The 21,995-nt window shown below is 47.2% G+C and overlaps 1 protein-coding gene across 1 annotated transcript; it reads left to right on the top strand.

The window, feature by feature from the left end:
• The first annotated feature begins 6,157 nt into the window (after nt 1-6,157).
• On the top strand, nt 6,158-7,479 carry LOC147984673 (uncharacterized). Its single transcript, XM_087541207.1, has 2 exons — nt 6,158-6,783; nt 7,425-7,479. The coding sequence occupies exons 1-2, from the start codon at nt 6,158-6,160 to the stop codon at nt 7,477-7,479; spliced, it is 681 nt and encodes a 226-aa protein (XP_087397333.1).
• The last annotated feature ends 14,516 nt before the right edge of the window (nt 7,480-21,995 follow it).

Genomic DNA, 21,995 nt, shown 5'->3' with positions numbered 1-21,995 from the left:
TTTTATTTATGGTGCTATCCTATGGTGCCCTCTGTCTCGCGCAAACGTGAGGGCCCCCGCTGTAGGGTGTTACAATATGTTCATGGTTTGCTTATTGTTAGTGTTGCGGGGGTGACAGCAGCCTAAACGTGGATAAGTGGGTTATTGCGTCTGGGAGTAAAGAGGATTTGATACTTAATGCTATGGTTGGGTTTCATGACCTTAATGATCTTAAGTAGTTGCGAATGCTTGCTAGAGTTCCAATCATAAGTGCATATGATCCAAGTAGAGAAAGTATGTTAGCTCATGCCTCTCCCTCATATAAAATTGCAAGAATGATTACCGGTACTTGTTATCGATTGCCTAGGGACAAATGACTTTCTTGTTGATAGAAGCTATCTACTTTTATTATCTCGCAATTTATTCGTAGTTTTCTTCTCGCAAAGTACTCATAGTGTTATTCTTGCAAAATAGTTTCATACTTGTTCTAGGTAAAGCAAACGTCAAGTGTGCCTAGAGTTGTATCGGTGGTCGATAGAACTTGAGGGAATATTTGTTCTACCTTTAGCTCCTCGTTGGGTTCGACACTCTTATTTATCGACGAAGGCTACAAATGATCCCCTATACTTGTGGGATATCACGCTGCCCTCCCTCTCCCTCGTAGTTCACCTCTCCCTCCATGTAGCTTAGAGAAGCTCTACTGAGATTGCTCCACCAGCGTCACCACCACGCCGCCATGCTGCCGGAGGACTCAAGCTACTACTTCACCATCGCTCGCTGGATCGAGGAGGTGAAGGCATCATCAAGCCGTACATGTGTTGAACACGGAAGTGACGTCCGTTCGGCGCGTGGATCGGGAGTTCGTGGACGGATCGTGATTGGTTCGCGAAGACGTTCGACTACATCAACCTCATTTCTTAACGCCTTCGCTTAGCAATCTAGAAGGGTATGTAAATGCAATCTCTCCTCTCATAGATGTTCATCTCCTAGATTGATCTTGGTGAGGGTAGGAATTTTTTTGCTTTCCATGCAACGTTCCCCAACAGTGGTATCAGAGCCAGGTCTTGCGTAGATGACATCATGAGTAGAACAAAAAGGAGTTTGTGGGCATTGATATTTAGATTGCTTTCTTCCTTGGTCTTATTTTGATTCAGAAGTATTGTGAGATGAAGCGGCCCAGACCAACTTTACATGTCCTCGTAAATGAGATCGGTTCCATCGACTGACATGCAACGTGCTTGCATAAAGATGACTGGCGGGTGTCTGTCTGTCCCATCTTAGTTGAATCGGATTCGACAAAGGCGGTCCTTGTGGAAGGTTAAATAGCAACTTGCATATCACCCTTGTGGCTTTGTGTAGGTAAGAGTAGTTATTCCTAGATACCCATAGCAGCCATGTAAAACACGCAACAACAATTAGAGGACGTCTAACTTGTTTTTGTAGGGTATGTTGTGATATGATATGGCCAAAGACATGGTGAGATATATCTGATGTATGAGATGATCATGTTTTGTATAGTTTATCACGACTTGCATGTCGATGAATACGGCAACCGATAGCAGCCATAGGGTTGTCTTTAATTATTGTATGACATGCGTGTCAATCATTATGCACTATGTAATCAGGGCCGGTCCTGAGATTTCAGGGGCCCGGGGTGAAAGCAAAACTTAGGGCCCCTTAATATCATTCTAATATTGTTCGATAATACAAGACCACAAACAATATTCAAAAAGGAGAATTAGAGACATGTCTTCCTCGACATTATTTCATTTGGACGCTCGATGTGGTGCATTATTCTCCAGGAGACTCACCTCTCAAGGTGTATCCGAAAAGATCACACTGGAGATCAAGCGTTCGTTATAAGCACTCAGGCATGGGATGATCGCAAGGGACATCAGGCCAGTTCTCAGTTATCATCAAGTAAGCCAAATTGCGATCGCATGCGCTAGCGGTGAGCAAGCCATTTTTTGTATGACATACTTGACGGGACCAAGATAAATATATGTGATAATTTTGGTATAATCCACCAGATAACGACTACAATCAGCCTATATGAACATATTTAGGCTAAATATGATATGAAAGCTATAGTAGAATAAAGGGGAATCAACTATAAATTTATCCCTTGAATCAAACTTCCAGAAAATGGCACTTTGGAAATGGCACTTGAATCAAACTTTAAAAAATACACCAACAAACCAGATCAGTCAGCCCCTCGGAAAAACAAAAATGGATCAGTCAGCCCATATTCATCAAACAAAACAGCAAAAGAAGGCGTCCACCAAGCCAGTATTGGCCCAACCTACGACGACCATCACCAGACTTAACCATCACCATTCCATTGCTAAAGAAAGAAAGGCCCAATGCCTAGTTTGCTAACAAAAAGAAAACGATTCAGCCTTCTTCCTCCTAGCGACACAGACGGATAGGCTGTGTGGTGCTCTAATGGCGATCCGGACAAGGGTGATGCCTACTCGAGGCCACACATACCTGGAAAGGACGCCCCTCAGATTTGGGGGCCCGGGGAGGCCGCCCCTCTCGCCCCCATCAGGGACAGCCCTGTATGTAATGCTTTACTTTATCGTTAAACGGTAGCAATAGTAGTAGAAGCATGGTTGGTGTGACAACCCCGATGGAGGCATGATGATGGAGATCATGGTGTCATGCCGATGACGATGGAGATCATGTCGGTGCTTTCAAGATGGAGATCAAAAGCACAAGATGATGGCCATATCATGTCACTTATGATTTGCATGTGATGTTAATCCTTTTATGCATGTTATTCTGCTTAGGATGACGGTAGCATTATAAGGTGGTCCCTGTCGGTGTTTTGGGAATAGGGGTACCCAGACTTGCCTGCCTGCGGCCCATGGTGTGGCTCTATCGACGGCCTGGAATGGCCCACCTTCGGTATCAACAACTCAAGACCCTCGCAAGGGGCCAAGCCTCGCGAGGCGGATGACACCAAGACCTCCAAAAGGAGCAGCCTCCTCAGGCTGGCTCCTGAGGAGCGGAGACTCGTATGCAAGTCTAACCTCGTGAGGCTCAGGTGATGTGAGCTGTGACGACCAAGGCCAGGTGGGTGCCAGCGGGCGCAGAGCAGCAGTTTCCTCTTCGGTGCTAAGGAGCAAGTGCAGGCGCGGAGTCCCGAGGAATCAACTAAAGGCTTTCGTTCCGGTGCAACAAGACCAAGACCGCCAAGACGGCAGGACGGAGGTCATCGCCGAGCCCACCTCGGCGTCATGACGAGGAGCTTTGTAGGTGAAGACTAATTTTGTTAGGATAACATGTACTAGTTGTCTCCCTTCGAATTTGGCCGTTGTGGGATCCCTTCCTGCCTTCATTTGGGAAGAGGGCCAAGGCCACTATAAATAGGACCTAGCCGCCACCATAGAGCAGAGACCGGATCGGATCCATTCCGTCCTCACCAGCTCACCAGCTCTCTCGAGCACAAGAACACACCTCCTCCCGGGGTTGTTCTCCCACTGTACTAGTTCACCCTCAGCCCCTCGAGGCTAATCCACCATGAAGCAGGAGTAGGGTTTTACACCGTAAGGTGGCCTGAACCTGGGTAAACTGTTGTGTCCCGTTTCCTTCCGGTTCGTCGAGCTAGGCTGTGAGATTAGCGAGTAGGCAGACTAAGGAGGTTCAGTTCTTCACACGCACCCCTGAGTTTGAACCTCTCAAGGGTCTGCGGAACCCAAAATCCGACAGTCCCTCACTAAAATTTCAAGATAAATTTGTGTTCTCCCCAACTGTGCATCATTGCGAAAGTTCATCGTTTTGAATTCCCGCCTCTCTGTTCGCTGCGCTCCGCTGTTCAGCGCTCATGGCAAGCCATGCTCCTTAGAATGGACTGACATGTGCTTTCGAGGGAGCCGAGGGCCTCCGAGCTTTCACCCCCGCCCTGCGGCGGGTGCAGTGGCCGCCCAAGTTCAGGCTGGATCTGCCACCTTGATACAACGACGCGGCGGACCCGGCAGCGGTTCTCCAAGCATATGAGGAGGCTGTTCGTGCAGCCTATGGCGACAAGAAGGTCATGGCGAACTAGCTCCCCATGGCCCTAGCGGGCATGCCGCGTGCCTGGCTTCTCAGCTTGCCAGGGTCTTCAGTGGCCTCCTGGGAGGAGTTGCGCGGCCTCTTCATCGCACGCTTCGCGGTATCGGCCCCCCCACGCCGTCGCAACCCTCCTGGGTGGTCCGCAGGCGCCACCCAGGGATCGCCACATCAAGCAATTCTTCCGCCAGGTGGGTGCCACTCGCGTGTAGCGGGCATCTCCACCGGACTGGGCGGCGCCCAAGGTCAACCTCACCTTCAATCGAGGGACCACCCCGCGACCACCGCGGGAGCTGGCGCACTCCCGATGCTCTGCACCCCCACCATCTGCAATGTAGTGGTCAGCAAGACCCTCATCGATGGTGGAGCCGGCCTCAATGTGTTCTCGGTGGAAGCATTCGGCTTGCTTCATATACCCCACGGTCGGCTCCGCCCCACCAAGCCTTTCTCCGGCGTCGTCGAGGGGTCCACATGCCCCCTGTGGTAGATCCACCTCCCCGTCACCTTCGACACCGGCGACAACTACCGCACTCAGCCTATCGACTTTGACATTGCCCGCATCAGCCTCCCATACAACGCCATTCTTGGGTACCCCGCCCTGGCCAAGTTCATGGCGGCAACTCCCCTGCCTAGAATCGCATGAAGATTGTAGGCAAGCAGCGGCGTCCTCACCGTGGCAGGGGACACAAAGGAGGCATTGTTGGCCCTCAAGCTCACCTTTAGGGCCGCGGCGGCCACGCGGTCAAGTGAGGAAGGAGCCCCGGAGGCTCCGGGGTCTATGCCAACAAAGAAGAAGCAGTTGTTCTCTCAAGATCGTGCCGAGACGAAGTAGGTGCTAGTCGACGAAGACGGGGCATCAGGCGCCACCTTCACCATAGGCGCCGACCTCACTCCAGATCAAGAGGAGGCGTTGGTCAGCTTCTTGCGCACGAACAAGGATGTGTTCGCATGGGAGCCCAAGGACCTGGTTGGAATCCTGAGGGAATAATCGAGCATCACCTAAGGGTGTGCACCAATGTACGCCCAGTGAAGCAGAAGGCATGGCGGCAGTCCACAGAGAAGTAGTCGTTCATCATCTAAGAGACCCGCAAGCTGTAGGAGGCTGGTGTCATTCGGGAGGTGTGGTACCCGGAGTGGCTGGCAAACCCGGTTATCGTCCCCAAGAAAGGCGGGAAGGAGCGCATGTGCGTCGATTTCACCAACCTCAACAAGGCTTTCCCTCAAGACCCCTTCCCACTTTTGCGCATTGATCAAATCACCGATTCCACCGCCGAGTGCGACCTACTATGCTTCCTGGATGCCTTCTCGGGCTACCAACAAATCAGGATGGCAGTGGAGGATGTTGTGAAGGCGGCCTTCTTGACCCCATGCGGGTTATACTGCTACACCCGCATGCCGTTCGGGCTGCGCAATGCTGGAGAAACCTTCCAGCGGCCGATGCACATTACTCTGGGCCGGCAGCTTGGGAGGAATGCCGAGGCATACGTCAACGACATAGTAGTGAAGTCTCAGGAGGCGAGGGCCCTTATCAAAGACCTGGAGGAAACATTTTCTAGTCTGTGCCAGGTGGATCCGCTACTCAATCCAGAGAAATGTGTGTTTTGGAGTCCCCTCCGGCAAGCTGCTAAGCTTTCTGGTGTCACACAGGGGGTTCGAAGCCAACCCGAAGAAGGTCAAGGAAATAGAAAGGATGAGCCCGCCACAAACCCTCAAGGAGATGCAGAAGGTGGCGGGATGTGTGACCTCGCCGGGGCGCTTCATCTCCAAGTTGGGAGAATGCACCCTCCCATTCTTCAAGCTGATGAAAAATAAAGGACCATTCGAGTGGACTCCGGAGGCTGACGCGACATTCCAAGACTTCAAAAAATACCTCACCAGCCCGCCGGTGATGGTAGCACCGCATCCCCTTGAGCCCTTGCTGCTCTACCTGGCCGCCACGCCTCACGCTGCCAGTGCAGCGTTGGTGGCGGTCCAGGAGGAGTGCCTGGCCAAGGGCTCGTGGACCAGCACCCCGCACCCGATCGAGACGCAGCAGCTTCAGGACGACGCTCCTGAGGTCTCGTCAGCCCCAACAGATGACTAAGTTCCTGAAGACGGTGCTCCTGAGGCCTCGGCTACCCCTATGAAAGACCAACCTCCTGAGGCCACCCAGTCTCAGGAGGTACAAGACCCCACCGACACTTCCGCCCTCGTCGAGCACCTGATGTACTTCATCAGCACGGTGTTGCGCGATGCACGGGCATGCTATCCCATGCCACAGAAGCTCTTGCTCACGCTCCTCGTTGCCTCCTGTAAGCTACGGCACTACTTCCAAGGCCACCCCATCAAATTTGTCTCGGCTTACCCACTAGCGAGAGTGCTCCGGAGCCCCAATGCTGCGGGAAGGGTTGCAGAGTGGAACATCGAGCTGCAAGCGTTCCAGCTGGAGTTCAGCACCACTAGAGTCATCAAGGGTGCGGCCCTCGCAGATTTCGTGGCCGAGTGGACTGATGACCCCAGCCGTGAAGTGTGCGAGGACCGATCTCTCCTGCCCGGAGACGAGGCACCAGATGGATGGGTCATGTACTTCGACGGTGCGTTCACGCGCCAGGGCGCGGGGGCTGGAGCAGTGCTCATTTCGCCCACCAAGGACAAGCTCTACTACGCCATGCAGCTCTGCTTCCAGCAGGGAGAGAAGGTCTCCAACGACATCGCAGAGTACGAAGGCCTGATTGCCTGTCTCAAGGCTGTGGCATCTTTAGGAGAGAAGTGCCTCACCATCAAGGGCGACTCCCAGCTCCTCGTCAACTTCTCCAACAAAGTATACGAGCCGAATGATGAGCACATGGAGGCATACCTTGAGGAGGTATGCAAAATTGAGAAATATTTTGTGGGCCTGGAATTGTAGCACGTACCGCGCGACATGAACAAGGAGGTGGACAACATCGCCAAGAGGGCGTCCCGACGCCCGCCTCAGGAGCCTGGCGTCTTTGAGGAGCGGATCTTCAAGTCATTGGTAGCCCCCCCCCACCGCGGGATCAGCCTCACCTCAGGAGGAGCTCCCCTCCCCTTAGCACCACTCACGGGCGCACCCGCTTGCGGCCCAACCTCGGGAGCTCGTCTGCTCCTCGCGCTCGAGCCTCAGGAGGGGTGCATTGACCAAGGAGTTCAAGGCGTACCTGCTTCAGGGGACCCTGCCAGAGAAGGAGGAAGACGCGGAGCGCGTGGCTCGCCAGGCCACCGCCTACTTCATCCAGGACGATGAGCTCTACCGAAAGCGGCTGTTCCTTTGCTTGCTTTTTGTAGCCAGTTTGCAACTTCTTAATGGAATTTGGAGTTTTTCGCGTTTCTCGTTCGCCAGAGTTGAATTTTTCTCCTCTTACTTTGCTCGCCTCTCAGTCTTGAACCAGGAAGAGCGACAGTTGCCCGTCGCTCCTCCTCGCGCGCCTCGCACGCGGGGGCTAGGCAGGTGTGTACGTTTGGGTTCGCCCGCACTACCAAGACACCTCACCGAAGCCTCGTTGCTCCAGAGCTTCGGCTTCTTTAATCCTCGTGAGACGCTCTCGATGAGCTCATGGGCCTGCACACCCCCTTAGGTCCGTGCCTCCGGGCAGCACGACACGATGCACTAGCCCTAACTAACCCTCGCCCGGGGGCTCGCGCGAGGAAGAACGAAGCGCCCCGTCAAGCTTTCTAACAACCTTGCAGCTCTACAATGCCTATCGAGGCCCGACGGCTCCGGAGTCATCAGGAAGGGAGCTTCGCCAGATGCTGCTGGAAGGGCGTGCCCTCACAAGGCGAGAAACTACTGCAAGTACACCAAGCTAAGTTACTCTAACCGCACCTACTCGAAACATGGATATCACAACACAATATCAAAATAACAAACCTAGCTTAGTGGCATAAGTGCCATTGTTCATTACACACCCAGCGGGGCCCTCTAATTTTTTCAAAGTGCGGAAGAAAGGAAAGGTTAAACAAAAGCGAGCCGCACGACCGCAGCAGCTCCCGAGGCCAGGCTCCAGCAACTCTCGAGGCCCAGTCCGAGCCTTCCTCCCGCTTCACTGGAGCACGACGACGGGATGGCCGGTCGCCTTCCCCAATCCGAGCCCAGCGACGGGGTGGCTGATCATAGCCACCACTGCTGGAGCTCTCGCCGGAGGAGGAGCCGCCGCCGCTGGGGGTGGTGCGGCCGTCGCCATGGGCAAGCTCACCCCCGTCGTCGTCACGACTATTGTCAAGGCCAAGCTCATCGTCACTGCTGCCATCCTCGGGGCAGCACCCCGCGCGGTGGCCGTATTCCCCGAACACCCTCACGAAGAGGGTGACGAGGCCGTCGTACTTGAAGTGGAGGGTGCACCTCCGACTCAGGCCTCGGGCGCGGGTGAACACCTGCCAACCGCGGGTCAAGGCCATGTTGCCTGCGGTAGTGACCTCAACCCCGGCCCATGAGGCCCTACTATAGGAGCCGTCAGCTTGTAGCTAGAGGATGTCAAGCCTCGTGGTCGGTAGCTCGCCTGCGAAGAAGCACGGAAGCGGGAGCCAGGTGCCGACGGGCCTCTCCGACCACACGACAAGCTCCGGGAACGTGTCTGCGGAGTGGAAGTGCGGCCGAAGAGGCCGGGTGACTATGGCGCGCCTTCCCCCATCTCAAGAGCTGCCTCGTCCTCAGAATCTCCCACCGCAAGAGGAAGCGCCGCCACGACCGCTGGAGGTAGCGCCCGCTCTTGGAGGAGTGTGCTTGTGCCCCTGGGGGGGGGCTCTGCCGGAGTCGCATCATACTTGTGGGGACGTCCGCGGCCCCTCTTGGGAGGCGGCAAATCCGGTCCCTCCTTGGGGGCCTTCTCTTTCTCTGCAGCAAAGAACTTCCTCATCGGCGCCATGGATGCCGCGACAAGGCGATGAGGCAAAGAAGAAGAAGAAGATGCAGGCGGCGATAAGATAGCGATGAGCAAGGGGGGCTCCGCCCCTCCCCTCATTTATAGCCGGAGGGAGGCCAACTGCCGGCCTCCATGATCCCATGCAATGATGATATTTTCTTTGCTTGCAGCATGCTCTTGTCAAGTCGAACAGTTGCTGAGGCGGTGTGGGGAAGCGGAGACGCCCACGTCCCATCAATCGCCACGCGTCGACAAAGGCCGCAGGTGGTTAGGGCCCACGGTGCTTCACACTTGCCCTTTGGCTTCGCCTCGAAGACAAGTTTGAGTGCGCCTTGGGCCCGGGGGCTACTATCGATGTTCTGGAAATGGGGGTACCCAGACTTGCCTACCTGCGGCCCATGACATGGCTCTACTGACGGCCTGGTACTGCCCACCTTCAGCATCAACAACTCAAGAGCCTCGCGAGGGGCCAAGCCTCGCGAGGTGGATGACACCAAGACTTCCAGAAGGAGCGGCCTCCTCAGGCTGGCTCCTGAGGAGCGGAGATTCCTATGCAAGTCTAACCTTGTGAGGCTCAGGTGACGTGAGCCATGACAACCATGGCCAAGCGGGTGCCAGCGGGCGCAGAGCAGCAGTTTCCTCTTTGGTGCTAAGGAGGCAAGTGCAGGCGCAGAGTCCCAAGGAATCATCTAAAGGTTTCCATTCCGGTGCAACAAGACCAAGACCGCCAGTACGGAGGTCAGCCGAGCCCAGTGCGGCGTCACGACCAGGAGCTTTGCAGGCGAAGACTACTTTTGTCACGATAACATGCACTAGTTGTCTCCCTTCGAATTTGGCCATTGTGGGATCCCTTCCCGCCTTCATTTGGGAAGAGGACCAAGGCCACTATAAATAGGACCTAGCCACCACCATAGAGCAGAGACCGGATCGGATCCATTCCATCCTCACCAGCTCTCTCGAGCACAAGAACACACCTCCTCCCGAGGTTGTTCTCCGACTGTACTAGTTCACCCTCAACCCCTTGAGGCCAATCCACCACAAAGCAGGAGTAGGGTTTTACACCGCAAGGTGGCCCGAACCTGGGTAAACTACTGTATCCCGTTTCCTTCCGGTTCGTTGAGCTAGGCCGTGAGATTAGCGAGGAGGCAAACTGGGGAGGTTGAGTTCTTCGCACGCACCCCAGAGTTTGAACCTCTCAAGGGTCTGCAGAACCTGAAATCCGACAGTCCCTCACAAAAATTTCAAGATAAAATTGTGTTCTCCCCAAGTGTGCACCGTTGTGAAAGTTCGTCGTTTCGAAAAGCACCACGTGATGATCGGGTGTGATACTCTACGTTCGCATACAACAGGTGCAAGCCAATTTTGCACATGCGGAACACTTGGGCTAAACTTGACGAGCATAGCATGTACATACATGGCCTCGGAATACAAGAGACCGGAAGGTCGAACACGAGTCATATGCTAGATATGATCAACTTGAAGATGTTCACCATTGAAACCACCTTATCTCACGTGATGATCGGACTTGAGTTGGTGAATTTTGATTTTGTCACACTCGAATAACCGAAGGGATGTTGATTTGAGTGGGAGTTCTTAGGAAATATGATTAATTGAACTAATTATCATGAATAATAGTCTGAAATATCTTTGGAAATTATGCTGTAGATCAATGCGTTCCTAGAGAAAGCTAAGCTGAAAGATGATGGAAGCAACTTTGTAAACTGGGCCCCTAATATGAGGATTATCCTCACGACTGCCCAAAAGTCTTATGTCCTTGATGCACCGCTTGGTGCGCCACCCCCTCCAACGACTGTGGGCGTTGTGAACGCCCGACAGTCGCATGTTGATGACTACTCAGTAGTTTGGTGTGCCATGCTGAATGGCTTAGAACTGGGACTTCAAAGGCGTTTTGAATGTCATGGAGCATATGAGATGTTCCAGGAGTTGAAGTTTATCTTTGAGAAGAATGCCCGGATCGAGAGGTATGAGACCTCTGATAAGTTCTATGCCTGCAACATGGAGGAGAACGGGTCTGTCAGTGAGCACATACTTAGAATGTCTAGATACTACAACCGTCTGGCTGAGTTGGGAGTCAGCTCCCGCCAGAGGCTGTCACTGACAGAGTTCTTCATTAGCTACCACCTAGCTACAAGAGCTTTGTGTTGAACTATAACATGCAAGGGATGAACAAGTCAGTCTCTGAGCTGTTCGCGATGCTGAAAGTCGCTGAGTTAGACATCCAGAAGGAGCATCAAGTGTTGATGGTCAATAAAACCACTAGTTTCAAGAAGGGCATGGGAAAGAAGGAAAACTTCAAGAAGGGTGGAAAAGCAGTTGCTCCTCCCATGAAGAAACCCAAGGCTGGACCCAAGCCAGATATTGAGTGCTTCTATTGCAAGGGAACTGGCCACTAGAAGCGGAACTCCCCAAGTATCTGGTCGACAAGAAGGGGGCCAACATCAACAAAGGTATATATGATATACATCTTATTGATGTGTACCTTACCAAATCTCGTTGCAGTGCTTGGGTATTTGATACCTGTTCGGTTGATCACATTTGCAACTCAAAGCAGGAACTATGAAATAGGTGGAGGCTGGTGAAGGATGAAGTGACGATGCGCGTGAGAAATTGTTCCAAGGTTGATGTGATCCCGTCGGCACACTCGCTCTTCAATTACCATCGGGATTAGTGATGAACCTGAATAGTTGTTATTTAGTGCCTGCGTTGAGCATGAACATTATATGTAGATCTTGTTTAATGCGAGACGGTTACTCATTTAAATCAAAGAATAATGTTTGTTCTATTTATATGGGTAATATCTTTTATGGTCATGCACCCATTGTGAGGGGTTTATTCTTATTGAATATCGATAGTGATGATGCACATGTTCATTGATGCCAAAAGATGTAAAGCTGATAATGATAGTAGCACTTTCTTGTGGCACTGCCGCTTAAGTCATATTGGTGTAAAGCGCATGAAGAAACTCCGTGCTGATGGACTTTTGGAGTCACTAGATTTTGAATCACTTGACACATGTAAACCATGCCTCCTGTGCAAGATGACTAAGACATCGTTTTCCGAAACAATGGAATGGGCAAGTGACTTGTTGGAAATCATACATATTGATGTGTGTGGTCCGATGATCGTTAACGCACAGTGGATATCATTACTTTCTCATCTTCATTGATGATTTGAGTAGATATGGGGATATTCACTTAATGAAGCATAATTTTGAGACGTTTGAAAAATTCAAACAATTTCAGAGTGAAGTTGAGAATCATCGTAACAAGAAGATCAAATTCATACGATTTGGACGAGGGGGAGTGATGACCCACAAGTATAGGGGATCAATTGTAGCTCTTTTCTATAAGTAAGAGTGTCGAACCCAATGAGGAGCAGAAGGAAATGACAAGTGGTTTTCAGCAAGGTAATGTCTGCAAGTGATGAAATTGTAAGTAACTGAGTAGTTTGATAGCAAGATAATTTGTAACAGGCAAGTAATGATAGTAGTAACGAAAGTGCAGCAAGATAGCCCAATCCATTTGAGGCAAAGGACATGCCAAAACGGTCTCTTATGATAAGCAAAGCGTCCTTGAGGGTACACAAGATTTTCATCTAGTCACTTTCATCTTGTTGGTTTAATTTGTGTTCGGTACTTTGATAATTTGATATGTGGGTGGACCGGTGCTTAGGTGTTGTTCTTACTTGAACAAACCTCCTACTTATGATTAACCCTCCCGCAAGCATCCGCAACTACGAGAAAAGTATTAAGAATAAATTCTAACCATAGCATTAAACTTTTTGTAACATCCCAAATTTTCAATTTGGAATGTTATACATAGATCATTCATGCATATCATATTTTATTGCATTTCGTATTGCGATCCTCAAAATCCTAAGCAACTCAAGTACCCTCGGAGAGAGTTGGGGATTTCCCTGTCTTCATATTAGAGTTTTATCAAATATTGAAACGAGGATTTTTGGTTTTAATTATTTTTCTCTCCAAAAATATTTCATATTAAAATATATGAGAGGAGATAATATGACTTCTCCAAAATAAATGGCACATTGGAGGAAAAGGATTAAAATCGAATATTTGTTTTTATCCGGAGTTTATTGCTATTTTATTTGAATTAGAAAAATTGCATGTTTTCCAAAGTTGCATTTTAGGGCCAAGAAAATGTTCATCCTGTTCTAAATATTTTATTTAAATGGAGAAAATTTATTTTGGCATTTTTGGAATTTTATTTTATTTTCTAGGATTTTCTTTTAGTTCGGCGGAATTATTTAAAAAAACGCGTAGTGGTCGACTAGGCCGAAGCCCAGCCAAGCCGGCCCGCTTCCCAGCCGCCGTCTCCGAGCGGGAGACCGCGCCGCCGCCGCCGCCCGAACCGGAGTCCGGCCGGGACTCCGTTCCCCCTCCCCCCGCACCTTGCCCCCACCTCCAAGTCGCCGCCCCCATCTCTTATAAGCCGCCCCGACCCCCCGTAGAGCCCTGAGCAACCCCGTCGCCGCAAGCACCGCCGCCGCTCGCTACCGCACCGCCTCGCTGCCGCGCCGCCCCGCCGCTCGCCGGAGCCGCCCGCCGCGCCGGACCTCGCCGGATGTATAGCGTCGTTCGGTTTAAAAAAACCGGTTCGGTTTTTGTTAGTAAACCCTAGTTTGTTTTTTTAGATCGGTTCGCCGGTTTTTTTCCGGTTTAGTTACTTTGTGGACGTTCCTCCATACGTTCGTTTAAACGAACGGAGTTCACTCGTTAGTTACAGACAATGAACTCTCGTTTGTTAGCCTGTTCGTCAGTTTTCTTTTTCTCAGATTTTCCACGATTATTTTTTAATCGCGGTTTCTGATCCGATTTTCGTTTTAGTTTATCTTTTCGCTCGTTTGTCGGAATCAGGCGATTCAAGCGCCTAGATCTTCGTCTCAAAACCCTTTTTCCGTTTAACCAACTTGGACAAGCTTTTGCTACTGTAAAATTTGACCTTAGTCCAGATTAGCAAATGGATCTTGTTTCTTTCACAGTTTGAGTTTCGTTGCTCTGTTTGATTTGATTCTTTTCGCAAACTGGAGTTCTTAAGTTGAACTTACTGGTTAGGTCTTCTTATTTGAGATTTACCCGTGTTTCTTTGCTTGTTTGCTTATGTATGCTATTGTTTGTTTGCGATAGAACACCCGGAGTGCGAAGCATGCTACTACGAGTCCCTAGGTTTTGCGGATCATCAGCAAGGCAAATAACACTTTGATCATACCCCTTTATCACCCAGTTTTTATGCATTAGTTCCAATCCTCAAACATTTCATGGTTAGGATGTGTTTAACATGTTGGTTGGGAAGTAGTTGATGAGGTAGAACCTATTGCCCTGTTATATTCAAACCCTTGGGAGTTACTTCTACGTATTGCTTATATTGCTATGCTATGCTCGTAGACGTGGTTTGGGTGAGTGAAATCCATGACAGATGTGAGGTTGTTAATTAATGGTTCAACTTAAGGTGGCAACTTGAATACACATCTGGGTGGATTGTTTGTTGGGCACCTGGAGAACCCAGTGTTGTCCTAGGATATCCCGGAGTACCCGTGTGATAATCCTATGGTCCGCCACCCAGGCTCAAAGGGATCTGAGATATTTTCATGCTAGAAACTTCCGTGTGCAGCCACAAGCTATTATGGGCTCTAGAATAGTTGTGTAGGTTGCGTGAAGCTCCCGAAGAGGTGGATCAGCAGGTAGAGGGATGTAGGTTGGTATGGTCTGCCCGGAGTAAGGGTTTAATGCTTCTGAAAGACCGTGTCTCGGTCATCCGTTTCTCAAACACCATGTAGTGCGAGAAATTCAACGGAGGAGATCGGGTCTTGTGGGGAAAAGTGCGCAAATCTCTGCAGAGTGTATAAACTAATCATGGTTAGCCGTGTCCCCGGTTATGGACATCTTGAGTATCTAGTACTTGGAGTATCATAAGTATCTCATCACTCTAATATAATATTGTTGGGTTGTTACCATGATAGTTAAATAAAATATGTTCCTTTGTTGTAGGGAAAAATTGGCTTTTCGCAAAAAACCATAATCATAGAGCTTTCCACTAGCCAAATATGCATGTAGTGATAGCATTATTTTGTTCTTGATCTACTGTGTTACTTTGTCAGCATATTCCATGTGCTGACCCGTTATCGGGCTGCAATGTATTATGTTGCAGACTTTTCAGATGAGGAGTAAGGTTCGTTAGGTCGTTGCCGTGCAGCTCAGCTATGCCGTTGGAGTTGATGGACTCGCTTTATCTTCCAAGCCTTTCGCTGTTATCGTATTATATGGCCTTAAGCCATATTTATTGTAATAAGTTATCTTTTGGGACATTCAATGTAATAAGTGTTTGATTGCTACTCTGTTATAAGTCCTCGAGTATTGTGTGTGTCAGCATTACCGATCCAGGGATGACACTGAAGCACATAGACTTGACCGGTTGAGCTCGGGTCGCTACAAGATGGTATCAGAGCACACGCTGAGTGTAGGACACAACCACTAAGCTAAATCCCTAGATTACTATTCTCTTCTCAATTCTGACTCCTCTCCATTTTCTACTCTTTAGGATGGCGGACGCAAGGAACAAGTTTGCACAACTGGATGAAGAAGCACCTTTTGGACGACACTTGAAGGAAGTCACTAGGTACTTGAACATTGGAATACCAAGTTTCACCGGGACTTACAAAGCCACTTTACCAGAAGAGGAGCGATGGATGATTCAATTTCAAGTTCCAGGAAGGACATTCATGCCAGTCACTAAGCCCATAGAGTTTTCCTTCGATGCACCAACCTAGAGTCTAGGAAAGAGTATGGCAGCTCACATCACCATGGGACGCATTGGAGAAGTTTATCATAAGGAGCTTAAGGATACTATCTATCAGATTTGTGGGCGCCGAGATGAGCAATGGGAGATGATCAGTACCAGGAAGGATAGATCATTTGCAGCTTTCATCCAGGAATTAAACCAACACATTCGTCGCCAGGAGAACCAGATGTGCGCAGGAATGATAGACCCGAAGAAGACAATGACAAGGATCGCGGAACTGGAGGAAGAACTTAAGGCTGAAGATTATGAGGAGGAAATCGTCATACTAGTGGATAAGAATGCCGACCTGACAATGAAGCTAGGAGTATTGGATATGTCTCTGTCATATCTACTTTTCCAAACACTTTTGCCCTTGTTTTGGACTCTATCTTGTATGATTTGAATGGAACTAACCTGGGCTGACACTGTTTTCAGCAGAATTACCATGATGTTGTTTTATGTGCAGAAAACAAATATTCTCAGAATGACCTGAAACTCCACGAGAGGTCTTAGAAAATATAATAAAAAATCCTCACCAAATATGAAGACCAGGGGGCCCACACCCTTTCCACGAGGGTGGGGGGCGCCCCCCCCTAGGGCACGCCCCCTACCTCGTGGGGCCCCTGTTGACCCTCCGATGCCAACTCCAACTCTATATATTTGCTTTCGGAGAGAAAAAATCAAAGAGTAGAAATCATCGCGTTTTACGATACGGAGCAGCTGCCAAGCCCTAAAACCTCTCGGGAGGGTTGATCTGGAGTCCGTTTGGGGCTCCGGAGAGGGGGATTCGTCGCCGTCGTCATCACCAACCATCCTCCATCACCAATTTCATGATGCTCACCGCCGTGCGTGTGTAATTGCATCGTAGGCTTGCTGGACGGTGATGGGTTGGATGAGATTTATCATGTAATCGAGTTAGTTTTGTTAGGGTTTGATCCCTAGTATCCATTATGTTCTGAGATTGATGTTGCTATGACTTTGCTATGCTTAATGCTTGTCACTAGGGCCCGAGTGCCATGATTTCAGATCTGAACCTATTATGTTTTCATGAATATATGTGAGTTCTTGATCCTATCTTGCAAGTCTATAGTCACCTATTATGTGTTATGATCCGGCAACCCCGGAGTGACAATAATCGGGACCACTCCCGGTGATGACCATAGTTTGAGGAGTTCATGTATTCACTATATGCTAATGCTTTGTTCCGGTTCTCTATTAAAAGGAGGCCTTAATATCCCTTAGTTTCCAATAGGACCCCGCTGCCACGGGAGGGTAGGACAAAAGATGTCATGCAAGTTCTTTTCCATAAGCACGTATGACTATATACGGAATATATGCCTACATTACATTGACGAATTGGAGCTAGTTCTGTGTCACCCTATGTTATGGCTGTTACATGATGAACCGCATCCGGCATAATTATCCATCACTGATTCGGTGCCTATGAGTTTTCCATATACAGGTTTACGCTTATTTACTTTCCCGCTGCTACTGTTACAATCACTACAAAATACCAAAAACATTACTTTTGCTGTCTTTACTTTTGTTACCGCTACCACCATTATCATATTACGTTGCTACTAAACACTTTGCTGCAGATACTAAGTTTCCAGGTGTGGTTGAATTGACAACTCAGCTGCTAATACTTGAGAATATTCTTTGGCTCCCCTTCTGTCGAATCAATAAATTTGGGTTGAATACTCTACCCTCGAAAGCTGTTGTGATCCCCTATACTTGTGGGTTATCAAGACCTTTTTCTGGTGCCATTGCCGGGGAGCATAGCTCTATTCTTTGAGTCACTTGGGATTTATATCTGCTGGACAATATGAAGAACTTGAGAGATCCAAAAACCAAGATCTATCCCTCAACTACGAGGGGAGGTAAGGAACTGCCATCTAGCTCTGCACTTGATTCACCTTCTGTTATGAGTAAGTTTGCGACACCTACACCTGCTTCTGTTATTCGTTCTGATATGTCGCATGTTATTGATGATGCAACTTCTGCTATGCATGATACTTATGATGAAACTACTTCTATGTCTGATACTACTATGCCCCTTAGTGAATTTCATGATGAACAAATTTCTAGGGCTAGAGAAAGGGAGATTATTAAATCTGAATACGATGATGATGAAAATATGCCTGTTATTCCTGAGGGTTATTTATTTGATCAAGATGCTTCTTTAGCTAGTTTAGCTTGCGGAGATAGATATGAGCTTAAGAGGTTATTAATTAAATGGAACAAAGAATCACTTAGAGATAAAATGAAACCCGATCCTGCTTTTGCTACTTCACCTATATGTGTTCCTAATAAAGATTATGAATTCTCTGTTGATCCTGATATAATTACTTTGGTTGAATCTGATCCTTTTATGGCTATGAATCTGAAACTGTTGTGGCACATCTTAGTAAGTTAAATGATATAGCTGCCCTGTTCACTAATAATGAGAGATCACGTTACCTCTATTTACTCAAAATATTTCCGTTCTCATTAAAGGGCGATGCTGAGATATGGTTTAATTCTCTTGATCCTGGTTGTGTGCGTAGTCCCCAGGATATGATTTATTACTTCTCTGCTAAATATTTCCCTGCTCATAAGAAACAAGCTGCTTTGAGGGAAATATACAACTTTGTGCAAATTAAAGAAGAGAGTCTCCCACAAGCTTGGGGGAGGCTTCTCAAGTTACTTAATGCTTTGCCTGATCATCCTCTAAAGAAACCTGAAATACTTGATATCTTTTATAATGGACTAACTGATGCTTCCAGAGATTACCTGGATAGTTGTGCTGGTTCTCTTTTCAGGGAAAGAACACCAGATGAAGCTGAAATTCTATTGAATAATATGTTGACAAATGAAAATAATTGGGCACCTCCTGGGCCAGCTCCTGAGCCAACTCCTGTTCCAAATACTGAGCCTATTCCTAAACCAACTCCGAAGAAGAGAGGTGTTCTATTTCTCAGTCCCGAAGTTATGCAAGAGGCAAAGAAATCTATGAAAGAAAAAGGTATTAAAGCTGAAGACGTTAAGAATTTACCTCCTATTGAAGAAATACATGGTCTTAATTCACCGCCTGTTGAAGAAACTTATGATCTCAATCATTTATTTACTGAAGAACCTCCTGATCCCGATGTCCCGACACAGGTAGTAAAGGTAAATTCTCTCTATAGATATGATAAAGCTGAAGTCCCTCCTACTAAAATTGCTAGTCAATGCTTGGATGAGTTTGATAACTTTATGTATAAGCAAGATGACTTCAATGCTTATTTTGGTAGACAATTAAAAGAAAATGCTTATATGATTATACGCTTGGGTGATTATATGGCTGATATTAAAGGTGAACTTAAACTTATTAGCAAACATGCTTCTATGGTCACCACCCAAGTAGAACAAGTACTTAAAGCTCAAAAAGAAGTGCTTGATGAAATGAATAGTAAGAAAAATGATTATGCTGTTGGAGTGGCTACTAGAACTGGTAGAATGACTCAGGAACCTTTGTATCCTGAAGGCCACCCTAAGAGAATCGAGCAAGATTCTCAAAGAAATAATACTGATGTTCCTAGTTCTTCTAAAAAGAAGAAGAAAAATGATAGAACTTTGCAAACTTCTAGTGAACCTATTGCTGAGCCACCTGATAATCCAAATGATATATCTATGTCTGATGCTGAAACACAATCTGGTAATGAACATGAACCTAGTAAAAATATTAATGATAATATTCATAATGATGCTCAACCTAGTAATGACAATGATGTAGAAATTGAACCTACTGTTGATCTTGATAACCCACAATCAAAGAATCAACGTTATGATAAAAGAGACTTTGTTGCTAGGAAACATGGTAAAGAAAGAGAACCTTTGGTTCAGAAACCCATGCCTTTTCCTCTGAAACCATCCAAGAAAAAGAATGATGAGGATTTTGAGCGCTTTGCTGAAATGATTAGGCCTATCTTTTTGCGTATGCGATTAACCGATGTGCTCAAAACAAACCCTTATGCTAAATATATGAAGATATCATTACTAATAAAAGAAAGATATGGAAGCTGAAATTTCCACCATGCTTGCTAATTATAATTTTAAGGGTGGAATACCAAAGAAACTTGGAGATCCCAGAGTACCTACTATACCTTGCTCCATTAAAAGAAATTATATTAAAACTGCTTTATGTGATCTTGGAGCCGGTGTTAGTGTTATGCCTCTCTCTTTATATCATAGACTTGACTTGAATAAGTTGACACCTATTGAAATATCTTAGCAAATGGCTGATAAATCAACTGCTATACCTATCGGTATTTGTGAGGATGTGCCTGTTGTGGTTGCAAACATTACTATTTTAACGGACTTTGTTATTCTTGATATTCCCGAGGATGATAGTATCTCTATTATTCTTGGAAGACCTTTTCTTAATACTGTAGGGGCTGTTATTGATTGCAAAAAAGGAAATGTCACTTTTCATGTTAGTGGTAATAAGCATACGGTACATTTTCCAAGGAAACAACCTCAAGTTCATAGTATCAACTTTATCGGAAAAATTCCATTGATTATATTTGGAGGTTTTGAATTTCCTCTTCCTACTGTCAAGAAGAAATATGATATTCTTATTATTGGGGATGTGCATATCCCTGTTGAGGTAACTTAGTGTTATTCGAAATTTCTCCGGTTTCATGATTATCGGAATGAGTTTGTTAACAAGACTTGATCAACCTTGTTAGTGGATTCTTTTTGATGAGCATGAGATGGATGAAACTAGAAGCACAAACTTCTGTACCCTCTTTGTATTCTCTGTTATTTATATTAAATAAAGTAAAATAGTATTTTTTCTGTCTGTTTCCTGACTTATCCGTGCAATATAAAAATATCCCGAAAATAAAAGTCCTCAGAATTCCATGCCAATTTAATATGATTTTTTCGGGAATATTTGAGGATTTACTAGGCAAAAATTACCGCAGGAGGAGCCGCCACCTGGTCACGAGGGTGGTGGGCGCCCCCCCCTATAGGGCGCGCCCCCTGTCTCGTGGGCCCACGGTGGCCCTCCTCCACTTATCCCAGCACCCATCTTCTTCCTCTATCTCACACAAACCCGAAAAACCAACTCAAGCACGAGTTCCAGCCACTTTTGCTGCGATTTTCGATCTCCTTGCTCAAAGCACCTCTCGCAAAACTGCTTGGGGATATTGTTCCTTGGTATGTGACTCCTCCATTGGCCCAATTAGTTTTTGTTCCAGTGCTTTATTATTTGCAAATTTGTGCTGCATAGGTGACCATGTTCTTGAGCTTGCATGTCAAATTTATATGCTTCCAAGTAGTTCTAATGCTTGATGTAGGCTCTAGGCACTTGTAGGAGTAGTTGCTATCAGTTTTATTGAATTTGGTTTACTTTTATTTTGAAGTTACTAAAAATTTCAGATTGTTTCAGAAAAATGACGAGGAGATTATTGTGGGGCTCATCAAGCCAAAGCCCAAAGGAAAAGGCACCTAAGCCTAAGTATAATTTGCCACACACCGCGGAGATTCGGGCATGTGAATGGCCTTCTGAAGATTTCTTGAGAGCAGCCGGTATCTATGAAGATTTTCATGAATTGGCTCACAATGCAGGCCTCACCGCTTTCCTCCACGACCAATGCGATCAGTATCTCTTACTCACAAATACCTTTGTGCAAAACTTTTATTTTCATCCTAGGAACTCACCACCTACGGTGGAATTTCATTTATATGATGAGCCTAAGGAGATGTCACTTTATGATTTCTGTCGGATTTGTTTAGTCCCTTTTGAGGGCAAGACAGAAGAACCACATCATGATGATGTGGTTGGGTTTATTGATAATATCACTGTAGGAGAAACCAGGAATGTTTCCGATGCACGAATCACTAGCATACATTTTCCTGTTTTGCGTTACTTTGCATTATTTGCCAGTCGTTGTTTAATTGGACGCGGAAATTTTGGAAACCTTAGTATCCTTGATTTAATTATTCTGCTCCAAGGTTTATATAGTGATAACACTTTTAGTTTGGGCAGTATTATTGCTAGACGGTTAAATATGAACGTTACTAAGGGCCCCATCTTTGGAGGCATTTATGCCACACGCCTAGCCGCACATTTTAACATACCTATTAGGCATGCTGAGAAGGAAGAAAAAGTGCTACCCCGTGTTTATCTAGATCATAAAAGTATGGTGGCACATGATTTTATTGTTAAGAATAGGGCAGGGGGGCTTAGATATCAACTGTTCTTTAATAAACATCATCCTGAGACTATTACCTTGCTTGCTCCTTCTTTGTTTGATTT

Source organism: Triticum urartu, chromosome 2A, assembly GCF_056163025.1.
Source record: "Triticum urartu cultivar PI428250 chromosome 2A, HENAU_Tu73, whole genome shotgun sequence".
NCBI lineage: Eukaryota > Viridiplantae > Streptophyta > Magnoliopsida > Poales > Poaceae > Triticum > Triticum urartu.
The sequence above is the reverse complement of the archived record's forward strand: the minus strand, read 5'-3'. Positions and strand labels throughout refer to the sequence as shown.